Source organism: Ostrea edulis, chromosome 2 (genome assembly GCF_947568905.1).
Source record: "Ostrea edulis chromosome 2, xbOstEdul1.1, whole genome shotgun sequence".
NCBI classification, from domain to species: domain Eukaryota; kingdom Metazoa; phylum Mollusca; class Bivalvia; order Ostreida; family Ostreidae; genus Ostrea; species Ostrea edulis.
The window spans coordinates 86,634,532-86,656,874 of record NC_079165.1 but is presented as its reverse complement, the minus strand read 5'-3'; the positions used below and the strand labels follow the sequence as shown (position 1 = coordinate 86,656,874).

At 36.4% G+C, this 22,343-nt stretch overlaps 1 protein-coding gene and 1 long non-coding RNA gene across 2 annotated transcripts; one reads left to right on the top strand and one right to left on the bottom strand.

Annotated features, from left to right (window-relative positions):
• The first annotated feature begins 14,588 nt into the window (after positions 1-14,588).
• On the top strand, positions 14,589-15,188 carry LOC130051945 (uncharacterized). The gene is made up of 2 exons (XR_008800226.1): positions 14,589-14,903; positions 15,022-15,188. It is a non-coding gene; the product is annotated as an uncharacterized LOC130051945 (long non-coding RNA).
• Positions 15,189-21,500: 6,312 nt separating this feature from the next.
• Positions 21,501-22,097, bottom strand: LOC130051532 (uncharacterized protein K02A2.6-like). Its single transcript, XM_056153509.1, has one exon. The coding sequence runs from the start codon at positions 22,095-22,097 to the stop codon at positions 21,501-21,503; it is 597 nt and encodes a 198-aa protein (XP_056009484.1).
• Between the last annotated feature and the right edge of the window lie 246 nt (positions 22,098-22,343).

The window sequence follows — 22,343 nt, the reverse complement described above, 5'->3', positions numbered from 1 at the left end:
TAAAAGGTAGGAGAACATGATATATCGATAGAACGTATTGGATGTAAAGTTTATCCCTGATCGCACGATCTTCCGAGAACTAAAGACTCTAAACATGTGAAAACAACAGACCAACAGACAGCAACACGCACACAACCAGAAATAGTGGAGTAGAATTTCAACGACTTTACATGCAATGTGGTTGATGTGCTCGTCCGTGTTGTCCGAAAAAATAAACAAGAGCTGTGCACAAAACAAAGAAAAAACTATGCTCATCAAATTCAATCCAGGGATAGTGCGCAATTCGTTTAAAAACAGTACGTTATGAAAGTCAAAACTAGACAAATCAAGCTTATTCCTGTACAAGTCAAAGTGACTCTCCGAAGAGGTAAATCGCGTATGAAAGACAATACTTTTTCATGTCGAATATAATCTTGACAAATGTGTCCTCTAAAGAATTTACAAAGTGACCTATCTTAAAACGTTGGTTGGATTCCTTCCAAATCAATTCAAGAGTTTTATAATCAATTATGAAATCGCTCTAATTGTAGACATTTTGTTTACAAAAAAGCAAGAAGCTAACGTGGTTGTTCGTTAAAGGTGTTTGGAGGAATGAGTTATTTAGAGAACGGAAATATTCAGTGTACGGAATGATGGGGTGTTCCCATTCTCCTATAATGCATGGTGGCGTGTCCTGTGTGCCGATAATACTTATACGTGTGGCATGTTCGCTACTAAAAGACTGAAATCTAGACGGAAAAGCATACAAAGCTTCCTCGACTGAGGAACGGTTGAATATAAAAATGGCTTTTACTTTAACGTAAACTACAGCTTTGAAATACAAGTTCCCATACCCTTGTCCCAAATCTGCAGATTTTACCAAGGGAAGGACAAAGAATTCCATAATTCTGTTAGAAAATATTTGGTCGAGTTGGCTTTGTATATGGAATGTATCGTTGAGCATCGTGGTAAGATGACTAATAAGGATATGGATATGGATAATTTGCTGATGATATGATTCACGTGTGTATTTTAAAAGGAAGTCAGTCATTATGACGATGTAGAGTATATCTTAATCTTTAATAATTAATAGCAACTATCAAAATCGTTTTTATTGTTCAACAAATAGCAGAAATTTTCTTTTTGCACGCAAACCTTAAATAATTCTTCATTATAAAATTTGGGCTATTCTTAGTATTTTTCCTTTCTTGTTGTGTGAAAAATAACTATAATTTTATTAAAGACACTGAGCATCTGCTTTTCACTATATTCTTGAAGTTGAGAAAAAATAATGCTTTCTATTTTTATTACGAATATCATCATGTCTACTTCAAGGTCATACTAGAAAAATCAATATGCAGTAATTCATAGCAAGTGTTTTGATTGATTGTATCTTACTTAATATCTCTCTGGAGAATTTTTCATTCATATGGAGACGTAACCAAGACCGGTGAAGGGCTTCAAATTTAGGCCAATGCTCAGCGCTTACGGCCATTCAGCAGAGAGGGTTCTTTAGGGTGTCACACCTACTGTGACAAGATACATCCGATTTTAAGGTAATCTCCGAGGACCCGGTACATTCACACTTGATGCCGAGCGTTTGACGATGGAACTGTCACTACCTGTTTTAACGACTTGGGTCTGTGACGGCTGAGATTTGAACCCCGGCCTTCCGCATGCGGGGCAAACGCCCTAACCTCTAGGCCACCGTGGCGGTTCCAGCAGGTGTTTTGAAAAACTTTGTTATGAAAGGTGAATATAACGAACAGTGATCAATCTCATAACTCCTATAAGCAATACAAAAAAGAGAGTTGGGCAAACATGGAGCACTAGATATACCAGTTGGATCACGTGCCTAGGGGGCGTAAGCATTCCCTATCGCCCTATCGCCGGTCACACCCGCCGTGAGCCCAATATCTTGATCTGGTAAACGAAGTTATTCGTAGTCAAAGTCAGAGTGCCAAAAACGATCTAACAGTCGGTATGAAACACGTCAGACAGCATTTGACCCAATGATAGGTTGTATTGGGAAACTAGATTGTTATAGCGACCATAGCATTTGCGAAATGCTTACTTTAAAGGAGACTGTTGGAACCCCTGAACCATCAACTTGTTTGTCAGTAGCCTGCTTCGATTTAAAAACTGATCATAAGCAAAACAAGTTCTTGCGTATTGAATCAGCTGAGAGATATGAACACCACATGCAGGTGATAATGGAATAGTGCTGTATAAAGAAGGGAAGTTGACGATGGAGAAGCTGAAATCATCCTGTTTGTCATAAAGTTGAGTTGTTAGTTTGCCATTAATATCTACTTCAATAAAATTGAGATGTACCATTTAAGATAATTTCTATTATGAAAGTCTTAGATTATGTGATCACTTGAAATAGATATATAAATAAAGCATGCAATATATTTATTTCAGTTTACTGTACAAGTTGTTCCTAAAGACGGCAAGCTTTTGCTAATCAAAGTACTGAAAGTATTGAGAAAAGCTAGTTCTGGCTTCTATTGTTGCTGTATGAATATAGAAATTACGATAGTACTATTGACATATCAAAACAAAATGTGCAATAATTTGCTGCAATTGCTAAGTAAAGGAACGAATAAAATATTGGAAGTTTGTAACACTTTTCTAAAGAATTATAAATGCATGATATACTAGTATTTAAGATGGGGATTTCCTTATGAACTATTTTTCATGAAATGGAAAAATTAAAATGTTTTATAGCAACTGACGTTGTTCGATCTCGTTCGATCCTTCCTGTAAGAACGATTTATAACGTAATGGGACTGTCAATGAAATTACCACATTTTACAGTGATCTACATAATTATGCATAAAACGTTTGCTGGAATAAAATACAAACTCGTTTTGATACTTTTTAATTGCTGGGCGCGCATGCGCAAGCGATTATTAGGAGGGTAGTCAAACGTCTTCCAATCAACGGCACATTTCGGCGAATTTATAAAGTATTCAGAACAAATAGTGTAAGGAACAATAATTCTTGGTAGATATTGAAAATGTCCTTCTCATGCAATTGCGCTTCTTACAAAATACCAACACAGTATAATATATTTTTAGAAGTACTTAGAATATTCTTCTGCTTCAATAGCAAGCAAATGTTTTGTGACACGTTTTGAAATACATATCTTAGGATATAAAATCCGCATGGGTTGTAAACAACCATTGGGTGTTGCTAAAACGTAGAATGGAACGGAACGTAAAATACTGTATGCATGGTTGATATTATGGGGGTGATCGGCATTTCGTAAAATCAAAAGGTTTATTGTATTATGAACAATGGCAGCAGAAATTTCATTGAAAACGGGAAGCAATTCTTACATTCCACTATTTCATATACTTCACAAGGTATACATATATACTTATAATGTACATTGTGTATGCTTGTACGTATTATAAAATCGTAATAGCTTACTACAAGCTACACTTGTATGGTTTGTAAGGATTGCTTTGTTCGTTGACTGTCTGAAGTAACAGTATTAAAACAAAGCACTGACTGGAGATTGGAGTTGTCTTCTAAATAAGAAAAGAATATATCGGAGAAATATATTTTGAATAGAAATTGAGATGAAATGCTCAAAATTCAGAAATATGGGGATTTTTTTCCAATTTGAACCAAGCCCGATCGGAATAAAAATAAAAGTAGTCATAGAGAACACTGTAATCAGAAAATTATATTCCTTAATGTAAAATGATTTACAAATCAAATGAATTTATAAAAGAAATCAATTTCGTGTTGAAAAGTGCATACAATTAACAACAATATGATTATTTGTAGTAATTTCTACCAATTCGATCGGGATCGGTACAAATGTACTTTCCCCTCTCCTTTGAATCAAAATTAATCTACAAAATACATCTAGTGATATATCTGACATTTGGTAATTTCGCTTCAATTTCTTTTTAAAATCTATTTTTTTGATCAATCATTTTTGTTTTTTGGGGTGTTGATTTTTAACTTTAACCCCAGATTTAACAAGATGTGTTTGTAAAACACAACTGCCCCCGATAATAGCCAATTCCGAAGATGACAAGGTCACAAGGACAACTATCTTGGTACCAGTAGAAAGATCTTCTCACAAGAAATGTTCATATGCACTATGAAAGCTATAATAGTTACCATTTAGAAGTTATGACTAATGTCAATTTTCTAAAAAAATAGGTAAAATGTCAAGGTCAAAAGGTTTAGTACCAATGGAAAGGTATTGTTACAAGGAATATTCATGTGAAATATCAAAGCTCTATGTCTTACTGTTCAAACGTTACTAGCAAGGTTAAAAATTTCAAAAAGTAGGTCAAATTCCAAGGTCACAGGGTCACTCTAGCACTTACTGTTCAAAAGTTATTAGCAAAGTTAAAGTTTCAGACATAATTACAGAATGACAGACAGGACAAAAACAATATGCCCCCGATCTTCGATCTCAGGAGCATAAAAATATCAAAAAATAACATTTCTAATTTTCATAAACAATTTTTCTCCAAAAAAAAAAATAAAAAAAATAGAACGTCTATTCAGGCATTTTAGGCATATCTTATCAGATATTCATCTTATTTGCAAACAAACCTTTTCTATCATTCCGGGAAAAAAATCCCCCCAGATCATATGAAATAATTGAGAGTAGATTGGTAAAATACCTACTAGTAACCAGCTACAATTAACAAGCAAAAAAGAGAAAAATTGGCTACTAGTAGCCCGCTATTTGAACTAGGAAAAGTTAGCCACTAATAGCCAGTTACTAGAAGATATAGAGGTATTGATTTTACAAACTTGAATCTGCACTATGTCAGGAAGCTTTCATGTAAATGTAATTGTAATTAAAAGATTTATATAACGCCCTATCAACATTAGTTCTCTGAGGTGCTTTATGAATGTGAGAGAAAAGATAAAATAAAATCGATGTCGGCAATATTCATAGTGTCAGAATCAAAATGCATATTCATTATTATAAATATATAGCGCCCAATGTAATGATATAATTACCGTAATAACATATAAAACAATTTACAACAACCCTTAGGAATAATTAAATACATACAAACTAACAACTCAACTGTATGACAAACGGGATGATTTCAGCTTCTCCATCGTCAACTTCCCACATTTATGTAGCAATATTCCATTATCACCTGCATATGGTGTTTATATATCTCAACTGATTCGATATGCAAGAGCTTGTTCTGGGTATAGTCAGTTTTTAAATCGAGGTAAGCTACTGGCAAACACGTTGATGGTACAGGGATTTCAACAGTCTCGATTGAAGTCAGGATTTCGCAAATTCTATGGTCGTTATAACGATCTAGTTCGTCAATACAACCTCGCATTGGGTCAAATGCTGTCTGACGTGTTTCATACCGATTGTTAAGCCGTTCTTGGCACAATGATTTTAACTGGGGATAACTCCGTTTACCTGATCAGGATATAGGGCTCACGGCGGGTGTGACCGGTCAACAGGGGATGCTTACTCCTCCTAGGCACCTGATCCCACCTCTGGTGTGTCCAGGGGTCCGTGTTTGCCCAACTATCTATTTTGTATTGCTTATAGGAGTTATGAGATTGATCAATGTTCGTTATCTTCACCTTGCATACAAAGGACATAAGTATAACAAGAGGCCCATGGGCCACATCGCTCACCTGAGTCACCTTAGCCCATATCTGAAGACTTTCCATATATATTTGCATGTAAAACCTAATAGTCCCTATTATGGCCCAAACTACCCTTTGCAAACTTGAATCTACACTATGTCAGAAAGCTTTCATGTAAATGTCAACTTCTTTGGCCCAATGGTTCTTGAGAAGAAAATTTTTAAAGCTTTTTCCTATATTTGTATGTAAAACTTTGACCCCCCCCCACTTGTGGCCCCATCCTACCCCCCGGGGGCCATGATTTGAACAAACTTGAATCTACACTATGTCAGAAAGTTTTCATGTAAAAATCAGCTTTTCTGGTTCAGTGGTTCTTGAGAAGAAGATTTTTAAAGATTTTTCTTATATATTTGTATGTAAAACTTTGATCCCCTATTGTGGCCCCATCCAACCCCCGGGGCCCATGATTTGAACAAACTTGAATTTGAATTATATCAGGAAACTTTCATGTAAATCTCAGCTTTTCTGACTTAGTGGTTCTTGAGAAGAAGGTATTTAAAGTTTTTCCCTATATATTTGTATGTAAAACTTTGACCCCCCTTGGGGCCCCATCTTATCCCTGGGGGCCATGATTTGAACAAACTTGAATCTGCACTATGTCAGAAAGTTTTCATGTAAAAATCAGCTTTTCTGGCTCAGTGGTTCTTGAGAAGAAGATTTTTAAAGATTTCTCCTATATATTTGTATGTAAAACTTTGATCCCCTATTGTGGCCCCATCTAACCCCCGGGGCCCATGATTTGAACAAACTTGAATCTACATTATGTCAGAAAGCTTTCATGTAAATCTCAGCTTTTCTGGCTTTGTGGTTCTTGAGAAGATTTTTAAAGTTTTCCCCTATATATTTGTATGTAAAACTTTGACCCCCCCCCCGCCTTGTGGCCCCATCCTACCACCGGGGGCCATGATTTGAACAAACTTGAATTTGCAATATGTCAGGAAGCTTTCAGGTAAATTTCAGCTCTTCTGACCCAGTGGTTCTTGAGAAGAAGATTTTTAAATGACCCCACCATATTTTTGCATTTTTGTGATTATCTCCCCTTTGAAAGGGACATGGCCCTTCATTTGAACAAACTTGAAAGCCCTTTACCAAAGGATGCTTTTGGCCATGTTTAGTTGAAATTGGCCCAGTGGTTCATGAGAAGAAGATGAAAATGTGAAAAGTTTACAGACAGACGGACAAAATGTGATCAGAAAAGCTCACTTGAGGGTACCTGTAAAGTGCGAAACGAAACGAAACGAAATCTACCGAAACGAAACGAAACCCACCGAAACGAAACGAAACAGATTGTATGATCGAACTCTTTTAATTATAATAATTGAAAATAGTATCTTAGGCCCCTGTTAAAGTTTACACATATAAATAAAATTCGCCTCCCCTTTGATGTAGGCTTTCGGCTTGACTGATACAAAGTTTTAAGAGTTGGAAAGGAGGGGTAAGCACAAAGTACATAAATACCATGTGCAATTAGCTTCGGATCCATAAATTGCAGAACGGAAGGTTACAGTCTCACAGGTCAGAGGTCTGGGGAAACACACTAAACGAGGGATGGGGTCGTCGGCGTTGAATCCGATTTTGGGCATAAATACATGTTTCAGTATTTTTTGCTCTAAAGACAAATATATGTATACATGTGGATATTGTGTATTTGTATGTAGTATATCAAACGGTGGATTCTGAATATGTCCTCCCGTTCTCTTTGTGATTTCTGCTTAAAATCCCCTTGTTCATAAGCCTTTTCAGTTTACAAAATGCCGACCTCCTCCTAATATTATTGCATTAAAAAAAATCCGTTTTCCGTCCCGTTTTCAATTCCCCGTCTTAGCAACATCCCAAATGTATAGAGTTTTCCATTATTGAAAGTACTCGCACCTCAGCAGTTAGAGATAAAATAAGAGGTTAAGAGCTCTTCCTACTTTCAATTTTCTCAGACACCAGCTTCTTTAAACAATGTATCTATGCCCAAAGGCGGATCCAACGTCGGCGACCCCACCTTTCGTATAGTGTGTTTCCCCAGATCTCTGAGACTGTAACTCTCGGTTCTGAAATGTATGGATCCGAAACTAATTGTACATGGCATTTAATCAACTACGGATATGTACTTTGTCCTTACTCCCCCCTTTCCAACTTTTAAAACTTTGTAACAGTCAAGCCGAAAGCCTACATCAAAGGGGAGGCGAATTTTATTTATATGTGGTAACTTTCACAGGGGCCTAAGATACCATTTTTAATTATTATAATTAAAAGAGTTCGGTTATACAACCTGTTTCGTTTCGTTTCGATAGGTTTCGTTTCGTTTCGGTGGGTTTCGTTTCGTTTCGGTAGATTTCATTTCGTTTCGTTTCGATTTCGTTTCGCACTTTACAGGTACCCCTCACTTGAGCCTTCGGCTCAGGTGAGCTAAAACAACAAACTATAGTTCAAATAGCAATTGAAGGTTTTTTAAAAAAATGAAAACTTCTTTGACCTAATGGTTTTTGATAAGATCTTTAACGATTTCATCTATATATATACATGTAAAACTTTTACCACCTATTGTTGCCCCATTCTACCCCCGGGGGTCATGCTTTTACCAAACGTGAATCTGCACTATGCTTTCATGTAAATCGCAATTTTTCAGGCTCAGTGGTTAACGAGAAGAAAACTTTGAAAGATTGTCCATATATATTTGTATGCAAAACTTTGATCCCTTATTGTGGCCCCATGCTACCCCCAGGGATCATCACTTTAATGAACTTAAATCTGCACTATGTCAGGAAGCTTTCATGTAAATTCGAGCTCTTCTGACCTAATGGTTCTTGAGAAGATTTTAAATGATCCCGCCATATTTTTGCATTTTTGTGATTATCTCCCCTTTGAAGGAACATGGCCCTTCATTTCAACAAACTTGAAAGCCCTTCATCCAAGGATGCTTTTTGCCAAGTTTGGTTGAAATTACCAAAGTGGTTCTGGAGAAGTTGAAAATTTAAAAAGCTTACTGAGTTTACAGACAGACGGGCAACAGGCAATCAGAAAAGCTCACTTGACCTCAGATGAGTTAAAAAGGGGGCAACATATTGCTAAAATAGCCAACATAGCCTGAAATGATAATAGAAAAAGTAAATTGTCGGAAAAAAGGTACAGCCTCTCTCTCTCTCTCTCTCTCTCTCTCTCTCTCGTGCTAGATGCTTGATAGTAGTGTTTTTGCGTACAAATATTAATTTTCAAAATATTGAATCACGTTAGAGAAGAGATATCAACAGAAGAATTGCATTAGAGATACATATTCGATATATATTAAAATGTTACGTTGCTTGGCACCTGATGTACATACTCGTTCATGTATTTTTGTCCACAGTGTGAAATGATTAATTTAATAATTACATACATTAGTTGTACATTAAATTTCTGGCATATTCATAGTGTTTTGGTCATCGAAAATGTTGATAAAAATTAGTTATGAAGAATTTAACGAGATGCTAGAGACATCCATAAACTGATCTAAAAATGTCGAGGACTTCAAAAATTCACATACGACACACACATAAATATAGTAAATGAACTAAGAATTTTGTACAGTCATATCATTTGTTATCAACTACACTTAATTTATACAACTAGTAAATTCTATATCAATATATATATATATATATATATATATATATATATATATATATATATTCCTTAAAATGACGCAACCACTTTCAAGAGGATTCCAACGTGTTGTGGGTTCTCTGTATGCAGGGGGAACTAACTCTTGTTGCACTGTGAAAATGTCATGTTGAACTTTCAGAACGTCAGCATGAAGGGTGAAGACAACGAACAGTGATCAATCTCATAACTAATATAAGCAATATGAAATATATAGTTGGGCAAACACGGACCCCTGGACACACAAGAGGTTGGATCAGGTGCCTAGGAGGAGTAAGCAACCCCATCGACAGGTCACACTCGCCGTGAGCCCCATATCCCGTTCACGCAAACTGAGTCATACGTAGTCAACATCAGTGTACCAAGAACGGTCTAACAATCGGTATGAAACACGTCAGACAGCATTTGACTCAATGACAGGTTGTATTGGCAAACTAGATCATTATAACGGCCATAGAATTTGCGAAATGTTGCCTTTAATCGAGACTCTTGAAACAGCTGTTACATCAACTTGTTTGTCAGTAGCCTGCCTCGATTTATCGATTTAAAAACTGACCATACGCAGAACAAGCTCTTGCTTATCAAATCAGTTGAGAGATATAAACACCATATGCAGGTGATAATGGAATATTGCTACATGAATATGGGAAGTCGACGATGGAAATCATCCTGTTTGTCATACAGTTGGGTTGTCAGTTTGCCGTTAATGTCTACTTTAAATAAAATATCCAAGTATGAAGCAGAAGTGGACGACTCTGTGGTGTCCTTTATTTCGAGCTCATAGGGAGATGATAACGTTCGTGACTTGCGAATAACGTTTTTAACGTTATTTGACGTGGCATGGGAATTTACCTTAAGACATCATGCATTGCTCAAAATCACAAGATACAAAATAATTCCTTTCCAGAACCCATGTGTTCAACCTTAAAATGTTCTGCAAAAAATTGCAAAACTTGTGATATACTGATCAATAGAAATTCATTTAATAATCATCTAACTGGACGTAGTTTCTGTACCAAACTTTTGATAATCTGACTTGAAATCTTCTAACGTTGTCCACGCCATTGAGTGTAACCTGGGTGGCTTAATTTATGTGGGAGAAACCAAGGGTTAATAAAAGAATATCGGGGCACAGATTTCAAATTAATAATGGTGGTAACAAACTTCTTTACAAGCATTTTAATGTACCGGACCACTCCATGTTGTCCATGAGGGTAAGGATTTTAGAAAAAAATTACCATCACACAAACAATCCAACATTAAGCACCCCTTTTCGTAGACAACGAGAAGATCACTGGATCAGGACCCTAGGCACTGCATTTCCATATGGATGCAATGATAATGTATATGATGTGGGAAATTTGACTAGTCCACAAGGAAATAACGTTATTGTGATGGGACTCTTTCCCAATACCCAAAGACGGAAAGGCGGTCATGGACATCGTTCATATAAAAGACCAAGTATAAATGATGTCACGTTTGGTTCACTTTGCCTTACGTCAACAGACAATTAGGTCCATATCATATTCGTACAAAACTTTACTCTATCCCATTGAGGGTTTTACACACGTTATTTGAAGAAACTATGGCTAGTCTATACTTGGATTTTTCAACACCTGAATATAGACTGAACTCTATGATTATGGATGTTGCCTACCACAGGCTCTATAAACCAGCACGGACCATGGATGTTATTCCTTCCAAATCATGCCGTCAGTTCATTAAGCTCAAATTTACAAACAAAGGAATAGATGCCGTCAACATCAGCAACATTCTTCGTCATAAAAGGATTCAGTCGTGTATTCCAACTTATTTCAAGTTCAAGTCTACACCCTGTATTTCTTACAGCTATTCTTCTACTATTGCATCCAAACTTTTTAATTATAAACAAACTTTGCAGTGCCTAGATATATACCATCTTATACATAATCCACCAACATGTTCTTCATCTTCTTTCAACTATAGTCCAGCTGGACATGTCATTACTGGTGATGTTGATATAGTTGAAAATGAGGACCTCAAATCACTTATTCTTAAAGGTCCTAAATACAGAGAACCTCGGTCTTTTAATTGGCGACAGAACTTCATCTCTATTATGAATTCTGTCGAAGATTATGCCAGACGATGGGCTAAATAGGAAAAAGAAGAACTTGATCTTTTATCAGAATGGGTTAAAAGCATAAGAGGGATATTAAAATCCCGCATTAGACACATGAAAACAAAAGTACGTACCATTTATCCTTGTGTGTTTAGTAAACCAGAAGTGATAAAAGAATTAAATAGGTTACATGAGGAATATGTTTCGGTTCCAGCTGACAAAGCTAGTTACAACATTGTCTTTGTTTGTAAGGCTCATTATTACAACTGTATTTTAAAAGAACTTGGCATTAATTCCACTTTTGGTAATCATACTTGTACTCCAACTGCCCTTTCAAAAGAAGAAATATTTCAAAACCATGCTTCAGTTTTAGACACATTTAATATTCCAGTCAATGGATCGAATGAATATGAGTTACTGTACCTATACTAGATTCCTAAACTACATAAAAACCCTTACAAACAAAGATACATTGCTGGATCCAGTAAGTGCCCTAGCAAGCCCCTATCTCTGCTCCTCACGAAAATATTAACAGCTGTGAAGGAGAAACTTCAAACTTACTGTGCGACTGCATATACCAGAAGTGGTGTTAATCAAATAAGGATTCTAAAAAATTCTAAAGAACTTCCAGTAAACTTGAATTCGCAGAATTTTTCCCAAATCAATAACATTAAGACCTATGACTTTTCAACATTATACACGACGATTCCTCACGATAAATTAAAGACTAGACTTTTTGACATCATAGACAGTTGCTTCTTCAACAAAAACGGAAATATTCATATCTAGTGATCAGTCATTCAAAAACTTACTTTGTTAAACACCACTCTGATTCCACGCACAAGTACTCTGAAGTTGAAATAAAAAATATGCTAGAGTTCCTCATTGACAATATCTTCGTGGTCTTTGGTGATCAGGTCTTCCAACAGTCTGTTGGAATTCCCATGGGCACGAATTGTGCTCCTTTGTTAGCTGACCTGTTTTTATATTCATATGAAACAGAATTTATTCAAAAACTTCTACGTGAGAAGAAAAAAATCTCTCGCTGTGACCTTCAATTCGACTTTCAGATATATCGATGACGTTTTGTCTATTAACAATGATATCTTTCATTCATATGTCGATTTGATATATCCCTGTGAGCTCGAAATAAAGGACACCACAGAGTCGTCCACTTCTGCTTCATACTTAGATATTTTATTGAAAGTAGACATTAACGGCAAACTGACAACTCAACTGTATGACAAACGGGATGATTTCAGCTTCTCCATCGTCAACTTCCCATATTTGTGTAGCAATATTCCATTATCACCTGCATATGGTGTTTATATATCTCAACTGATTCGATATGCAAGAGCTTGTTCTGGGTATAGTCAGTTTTTAAATCGAGGTAAGCTACTGACAAACACGTTGATGGTACAGGGATTTCAACAGTCTCGATTGAAGTCAGCATTTCGCAAATTCTATGGTCGTTATAACAATCTAGTTCGTCAATACAACCTCGCATTGGGTCAAATGCTGTCTGACGTGTTTCATTCCGATTGTTAAGCCGTTCTTGACACACCGATTTTGACTGGGGGATAACTCCGTTTACCTGATCAGGATATAGGGCTCACGGCCGGTGTGACCGGTCAACAGGGGATGCTTACTCCTCCTAGGCACCTGATCCCATCTCTGTTGTGTCCGGGGGTCCGTGTTTGCCCAACTATCTATTTTGTATTGCTTGTGGGAGTTGTGAGATTGATCACTGTTCGTTATCTTCACCTTGCATGTATTGGAAAACTAGATCGTTATAACGACCATAGAATTTGCGAAATGCTGACTTTAAACGAGAATTCAATTCTTAATGTATATTTCAATCGGAATTTTGACACCTTAATGAATTTGTTCTATCATGCATTTTTCAAATTACGGAATATCTATTGAAGGTACTTAAAAAGCTTTTCAATATATATTTATTTGTAAGAAGAGACTATTAAAGACATGCTATTTTAAGCATGAATTTCTCTAATGGATTGTTGGTAACTAATATGATATTGCAGCAAATACGATAATGGCAGTAGTGGATCAAGTTTAAGCATTTTAATATCATCAATATTTACATAAGATATTTTACATCAATTATTGGAAAGTTTCGGGCCATCTTTCATATCGAACGTTCAAAACACTTAATGATTGCTATGATTGTGATCATTATATAGCTATTATCAAAATAAAAGAATTGCTAATGAACGACAGTGGTGATAATGCTTGTTAATGATTTGATTTGTATACATAAAGGAATTCTTTTTTGGAGTTGGTTTGCACATTTAAAAAACCAGGGATGAAACGGACGCTGGTTGAATTCTAAAACATCTTAGATTGTACCATTCATTGCACAAACAAGTACATAGAACTTTATAGAAACCTCATTCAGTTTTAAATGTTTATCAGTGGCAGATCTAAGGTTTCTCAAAAGGGGGCCTAAATGGACTGGGGACTTCAGGGTTTGTAAAAAACTTTTAAGGTTACTTGATGTATCAATTATAAACAATTTCGGTTTCGTTTTTATTCACTTTCGAGTATCTCAGGAGTCCATAAAACGACTAAAAATTCCAATCATCCCTGAAACAAATGACCAAATGTCATTTGAAAAACGAAAATTCGACCCTCACCCGCTACCGGAAGTGAATTTTGAAATAGTTTAAAAGGGTACTCTAGAGATGTATAATGTCAATAATATCTGTAAATATCGCATTAAAAAGTTGATAAATAAGCGGGGTTTACGAGGACAAAGAAAGATCAAGTTTTTCTCTAAAAACCGGAAGTTGTTGGTTAAACTTCCGGTAAGTCTAACATTTTCTGAAACTCCAAAAGAGACCTGATTAACCTTTGCAAGTTTTTTTTTTTCAAAAGCATAACTTTGAAATTTGACGTTTCCTTTGTTCACTTCCGGTGACGGACAGAAGTGACGGAGGAGAATGATAAACCCTATTACAGTGCTACTGGTCACTATTTATCATCCCTGAAAGTTTCAAGACTCAATCATTAACCATTAATGAGAAAACGTTCTGACAAAATGTCATTAGAAAAACGGAAATTCAGCCCTAACCCGCGACCTGAAGTAAATTTTGAAATAGTTGAAAAGGATACTCTAGAGATGGATAATGTCAATAACATCTGTAAATATCGTATTAAAAAGTTGATAGATAAGTCTCAATATACCTGGCGAATTGCCAATACGAAGCTAAAGTGACCAGGGTTAAAATGTAAATATGTTAAAAGAGTATTTTATAGAATTTAAATAGTTTCATTGTTATTGATATCTGTATTAATATAGGGAGGTGACCATTCTACATTGATCCAGTGCCTTTTTATGGGATTCGAAACTGTGACTATGAGATGTATGAGAGTTTGACTTCTAGGTGGGCAATTCTACTTTCTACTTTCACTTTAAATGGTAAGTTGAAAAGAGCATGCTGCATCTTTGATGTAAAATATCTCGAAAAGGAATCAAGGACCCTATTGCAAATTTGGCCTTGTTGGAAAGGTTAGGAATTTTGCTGAAAGTTGATGTCTGTCATTATACTGGGAATTTTTTTTTTATGAATTAGGATGGGTTGAAAATGGGTATATTTTCCTCATTTTTGTTGCTTTTTTACTTTCAGGATGGCAGGTGCCTGAGTGTATCTCGACCCATTTCCAGGCTAGCATCAGATGTCATGATGGACCTTTAAAATCTTTCACATGTGTACTTTCAAGAACCATATACATTATTTTTGAAAATTGGTTGCCATGGTAATAAAATCTGAAAATTAAAACATGGGCTTCTGAAGGCGAATTTTCCTCCATTTCCTGGTAGTTTGTGACCATAAGCGAGATATACGAGGACAAAGAAAAATTAATTTTGGGCTACACTAGCTATTCTTAATACATGATAAAATCAATGAATAACAACAAATAATTGATTTCGTTTATGCACTTGTTTTTATGTATTCTTTCAAATTCTATACTTTTGCTGTTCTACTTTTGTTGTTGTTGAAGTTTTGGTTATAAAAAGGAGGAGTGTCTCTTGCAGCACAACTGCTTATATTGCTGCACAGTTCATATCCATGCTGTAATGTCCGAGTCAATGTTCAAGAGTATATTGAACAAAATTATTCTGATTCATATTCAGATATTTTATTGAAAGTAGATATAAACGGCAAACCAACAACACAACTTTATGACAAATGGGGTGATTTCAGTTTCTCCATCGCCCACTTCCCATATTTATGTAGCAATGTTGCCCAACTCTCTATTTGGTATTGCTTATAGGAGTTTTGAGATTGATCGCTAGTCGTTATCTTCACCTTTCATCATTAAACCGACCATAGAAATTGCGAAATGCTGACTTTTGACTGTTGAAACCCCTGTAATATTAACTTGTTTGTCAGTGGCCTATCTTGATTTAAAAAGTTATCATACGCAGGGCACGTTCTTGCTTATGCAATCAATTGAGAGATATTTATCAATATCATACATGTATGCAGGTGATATTGGAATATTGCTATATAGATATGTGAAGTTAACGACGGAGAAGCTGAAATCATCCCGTTTGTCATCAATTTGAGTTGTTAGCTTAATTGACGTTAATATTCGTTTTCAATAAGATATACAATTACGATAAATATCTCTGTAAATTCGATACAGATTGAAGACTTGTTGACGGTCGGTGTGACTGGGCGATAGTGAATGTTTACTCCTCCTAGGCACCTGATCCCCCTCTGGTATATCCAGGGGTCTATGTTTGTCCGACTCTTTCTTTTGCATTGCTGATAGGGGTTGTGAGATTGACAACTGTTCATTATCTTCACCTTCACTTATCAGTCAATCTACTGACCAAGAAATGTAATTGTTGCATGAATGTATATAAAAAAAAAAACCAACAAATCTCAACAGCATGCATGACAAGAGCATTGACAATCGTTAGTGACACACTCATTACAAAACCTGAGCAAGGATCGTTAATCAGACGTTAGATCTAACATTTTGTTTGGATTTCTACAATTTTGTCAGTGGAATGAAATAATTTGAATGCATATAAATGTCAATCAATTATAAACATTAACCGTTCTCCTTAGCAAGGGATGGAATTGTGATACGTTTAAAGTAATATAACAGAAGTTAGACCGTGATGACCTCGAAAGTGCTTGCAGTCGCCGCCATTGTTTACTGGCGATGTTTATTTTATGCAGCGGTTGTGGATCGGTGTTATTACACCGATCCAAAGTAGTTCGTGACCTGATACTATTATTATTTCTACTAGTATTTTGACCAATGAAATGCGCTGAAAACATAAGTTCCGCCCACCACCATGAACCTCGGACAAACAACGGACACCCAACATTCTTTTATATAGTAAATGCAGTATCGTATTGACGGATCATATGTTAATAATACAGTATATACATATATTTATATATGAGAAATGATTAACAAATATCTCTGGAATCTGTAAACCACACAGTAGGTACCCAGACAAAATTAATGGAATCAAATTCATACCATTAACCTCGAGCAAACTTACAGAAGTGTATGGTGTGGATTGCCTTATGTCACAGGCTTCTAAACTAGCTAAATGTCCCCACAATAATGTGAACTTACTAGGGGAAAATGTTTTGTTATTTATTGATGTACGCAGACTTTAACAAGTCAGGCACATAACATGGTTTTTCATGGGGTAGTGGTGTTACATCTTCAAATTTCATACATTGTGTCTCAACTGTCACAACTGGCAAGGGTAAGGGGAAATATATATTAGTATATTATATCATAAAAGAGAAAAAAATGACAAATAAGAGAGAGAGAGAGAGAGAGAGAGAGAGAGAGAGAGAGAGAGAAGGCCAACATGTAAGAAATAATGAATCTGTTCTATTATTCATTTCTTAAATTACGGGATATTTATTGAAGACACTTCAAAAAGCATATCAATTTTATTTATTTCAATTTGTTTGAAGAGACTATTAAAGACATGCTATTTTAAGCATGACATCCTTGTTGTAAACCGATATGCTATTGCAGCAATACGATAGTGGCAGCACCGGATCATGTTTAAGTATTTTAATGTCATCAAGATTTACATCAGGTATTTTACATCAATTATTGGAAAATTTCGTACAATCTTTCATATCGAAGGTTCAAAACACTTAATGATTGTTATGATTATGATCATTATATAGCTATTATCAAAATAAAATAATTGCTAATGGAAGGCAGTGGTGGTTATTCTTGTTAATAATTTGATTTGTATATATGAAAGGTGAAGATAACGAACAGTGATCAATCTTATAACTTTTATAAGCAATGTAAAATAGATAGTTTGGCAAACACGGACCCCTGGATATAACAGAAGTGCGATCAGGTGTGTAGGACGAATATTAATCTCCTGTCGATCGGTCACATCCGCCATGAGCCCTATATCTTGATCAGGTAAATGGAGCTATCTGTAGTCAAAAATCAGTGTGCCAAGAACGGCCTAACAATTGGCATGAAACAAGCCAGACAGCATTTGGCCCAATGATAGGTTGTATTGGCAAACCAGATCGTTATAACGACCATAGAATTTGCGAAATGTTGACTTTAAACGAGACAGTTGGAACCCCTGTACCATAATCTTGTTTGTCAGTATCCTGCCTCGATTTAAAAACTAACCATAAGCAGAACAAGCTCTTGCGTATCGAATCACTTGAGAGATGTTAACACCACATGCATGTGATAAAGGAATAGTGCTACATAAATATGGTAAGTTGATGATGGAGAAGCTGAAATAATCTCGTTTGTCATAAAGTTGAGTTGTTAGTTTGCCGTTGATTTTCATTTTCAATGAAATATCTAAGTATGAAGCAGAAGTGCACTACTCGGTGGTGTCTTATGATATAAATATGAATGGGAATTATTATTGCTTATATATAATTCACCGTCGATATATCTAGATATCGTGTTGAAGGCCACAGCAAGAGATTGTTTCTTCTCACGTAAAGGTTTTTGAATAAATTCTGCTTCATAGGAATGTAAAAAAGGTCAGCTAATAAAGGAGCACAATTAGTACCCATGGGGATTCCGACAGACACCAAGACCACAAAGATATTGTCATATTTCAAAGTGCTTGTGCGTGGAATAAGAGTGGCGTATATCAAAGTAAGTTTTGGATGACTGGTCAATAGATAGGAATATTTGCTTTTTCCATTTTTGTTGAAGAAGCAACTATCTAAGATGTCAAAAAGTCTAGTCTTTAATTTATTATTATTATTATTATCATTATCATTACTATTTCATTCATTTAAAATCCCATGGGGATCCGGGTTAGAATAGGTCCTACGTACCCCCTTGCTTGTCGTAAGAGGCGACTAAATGGAGCTGTCCTTCGGATGAGACCGCTAAAACCGAGGTCCCATGTCACAGCTGGTGAGGCAAGATGAAGATTCCTCCCTGCTCAATGGCTATAAGCGCTGAGCATAGGATTAAATTTTGCAGCCCTTCACCAGCAGTGGTGACGTCTCTATATGAGTGAAATATTCTCGAGAGGGACGTAAAACAATATTCAATTAATCATTCATTTATTAAGTGCAAAATTACATATAGTTTCTATGTGCTGTACAATGTTTGTGCTAGTAATCAATGATGATATACCAATAAAAGACCAGCAAGAGTTATAAAGGAAATGATAAAAGAATAGAAAGAATTTAAATAAAACATGGTAGTAAGATGACAAAGTTGTTGACTTTGACTAGACAAGATACAATTGGCACACAGGTATTCGTATACTGGATCACAATTCATTTTGCAAGAGCTTGCACATGGAATCCTTGATATTGCACTGAATTTTACATTCACAGGGCATATTCAGGCTTGAACAAGAGTGTTTTAGGTTCTTTCAGAATGATCCATGTGCTGCAAGCTCTCGAAGTTCCAATGACAGTTCATTCCATAATTGTGCATCTAGTGTTTTTATGGCTCTTGTACTGTATATGTGTCATGATTTCTTCACTACCAGTTTCCATTGGTCAGATTATGATCTCAAGGTCCTATGTGGCTGGAAAACAGGACATAGCTCTCTCATGTATGCTGGTTCTGACAAAGAGTGTAGTGACGTATGTATGGTTGTCAGCACTTGAAACACAATACGTTGCTTTACAAGAAGCCAGTGTAGTTGTTGAAGTGCCGGCGAAATATGTTGTCTGTAGCATGTTCTTGTGAGACAACGTGCAGCGTTGTTCTGAGCCACTTGTAGTCGGTGCATGGGGCGATTGGTAATACCAAGCAGGAGAGCATTGTAATAGTCAAGGTGGGATATGACTAATGGTTTCAAGTCAGATGCTGGGACATGCCGATCAAATTTCCTTTTCTGCTTAGCCTGACGAGTCATTAGGCTCTCTCTGACGAATTCTGCATTCTGTGGTTCCAACAGTGTTGACGAAACAGGTAATTTCGTTTTGAGTCTCCTAGCTAAGAATAGCTGAGCTGGCGATAATTCAAGTTCTTCCAGAGGAGTATTCCGATAATCCAAAATAGCAAGGTAAGGATCCTTTGCCTTTTTAAGCAAGTGTTTTATTGTTTGGACCATACACTCCATTGCATTGTGGATAGTGAGGGCTTGATGTGACATGACGGAATTCGTATTCCTTTGCGAATTTCCGGAATTCAGCACTGGCGAATTGAAGTTCATTATCCGATATGGCTTCATCTGGAATACCATATCTTGCAAATTGGCTCCTAAGGTGTTGAATCACACAGTTGGATGTAGACTGATCTAGTTTTGCTATATCTGGTCATTTTGAATAACAGTCCACTGATATGAGATACTGGTTTCCACATAATTCAAACAAGTCCATGGCTATTTTTGACCAAGGTCGGTTTGGGACTTTATGAGGAATAAGGCTTTCCCTTGGAGTTTCTCTTTGCTGACAAGCACAAATGCTGCCTTTGGAAATGATGTCTTCAATGTGGTTTCCCATGGAACGCCAATACATAACTTCACGTGCCATAGCTTTGCATTTTACAATGCCTAGATGAGATTCATGAGTTCTCTCCAACATCTCTTTCCGACAGGCTTGCGGTATCACTAGTCGTAAACCTTTGTCTATCAAACCATCTATACAGGCAAGTTAATCTTTGTAATTCCAGTAGGTACGAATTTCTGTAGGAAAGTGATGACGTTTCTCTGGCCATCCTTCTAGAATAGCTTTCCTGAGCAACATCATTTCGAGATCTGCTGATGCTAGTTTCTGTAATTCAGCATATTTTTCTGGTGTTAATGGTAAGTACGACAAAGCATTGACAGAGAATTCATCAACTAACTTCTCAGTTGTCTCATTCAAGTAATTTCTGGAGAGGTGATCAGCAACTGCAAGTGTACTTTCAGGTTTGTATGTACCGTCAAAGTCGTAACATTGTAATGTAAGGACCATCTTCTGCAGACGAGCTGGAATTTCATGTAATGGTTTACGGAAAATTGATTGTAGAGGTTTGTGGTCAGTTTCTACTTGAATTCTTCTTCCATAAACATATTGATGGAATTTATGACAACCGTACACAATAGCCAATGTCTCCTTTTCTAACTGTGAGTATTTATGTTGTGTTGTGGTCAGAGCTCGTGATCCATAAGCAACAGGTTTGCCACTTTGAACAATTGCAGCTCCTTGTCCATTTGAACTGCTGTCCACAGTAAGTAGATCTGGTTTCTCCGCATCAAAGTATGTGAGCACTGGAGTGTTTGTAACCATCTCCTTGAGCTTTTGGAAACTTTGTTGTTTGTCTCCATCCCAATGCCACGACACTTCATTTGAGAGTAACTGTCGCAACGGTGCGGATTCCTTTGATAGATTGGGTAGGAATTTGACGAGATATTGAATGAATCCCATGCATTTTCTCAGCTCCTTCCTGTTACTTGGTGGAATCATTTCAGTCACTGCTCGAATTTTCTCTGGATCTGCCTTCAGTCCTTCACTACTTAAAACGTGGCCAACATAAGTTATTTTCTGTTTGCGGAATTCACATTTGTCTAAGCTAAGTTTCAGACTATATTCTCTGGTTCTATTCAAAACTTTTTGCAGTCTTTAATCATGTTCCTTGAGAGTTCTACACTATATAAGGATATCATCCACAATCACTCAGCACCTTCGATATCCTCCACCATTCGTGACATCATACTGTGGTATATCTCTGACGCACAGTTCAGACCAAATAGCATTCTCAAGAATCTAAACCTTCCTAGAGGCGAGTTAAATGTACATAGCTTAGAACTTTCTTCATCAAATTGGATTTGCCAGAATCCAGAAATTGCATCCAACTTGGAGAAATATTTGGCATTCGGCATGCGAGAAACTATTTCATCAATAGTGAGCATAGGATAATGAGGTCGCTTTATAGCTGAATTGAGATCTTTAGGATCAAGGCAAAGTCTAACTGAACCACTAGGTTTGATAACAGTCACTAAGCTATTAACCCACTCCGTTGGTTCAGACTGTCGAACAATGATTCCCTCCTGTTCCATTGTTTTGAGTTTGTCCTTGATCTTTTGGCTAAGAGCTACAGATATGCGTCTTTGTGGATGTATGACTGGTTGTACGTTTTCCGTTAGCTGTATTTTGTGTTTACCAGGTAAACAGCCAATTCCGAGGAATAAATCTGAATAGTTTTTCTGTATGAACTGTTCTGTGAGGTTCTCATCAGTGTCAATAGTTGACTGTGACACACTAAACATTTTCTGTACTAGTCAAATCTCCTGGCTTGAATATGATCTAAATATTGTTGGTGTTTAAACTTCTGCCACTTCAAATGGAATGTTGAAAGTTTCCTTGTTAAATGTTCATGGTATCACAATGCGTCCTTTGGATTTCATGGTATGTCCACTGAAACTCTTCAACAAGGCATTCGATTTCTGCATCGATTTTCCGAATTTCATAGTTTGTAAAACACTGTGAATGACAAAATTACATTTGGCTCCGGT

Coding starts and splice junctions, on each gene's coding strand:
- LOC130051532 (XM_056153509.1), bottom strand. CDS start 22,097: ATGTTTAGTGTGTCACAGTCAACTATTGACACTGATGAGAACCTCACA.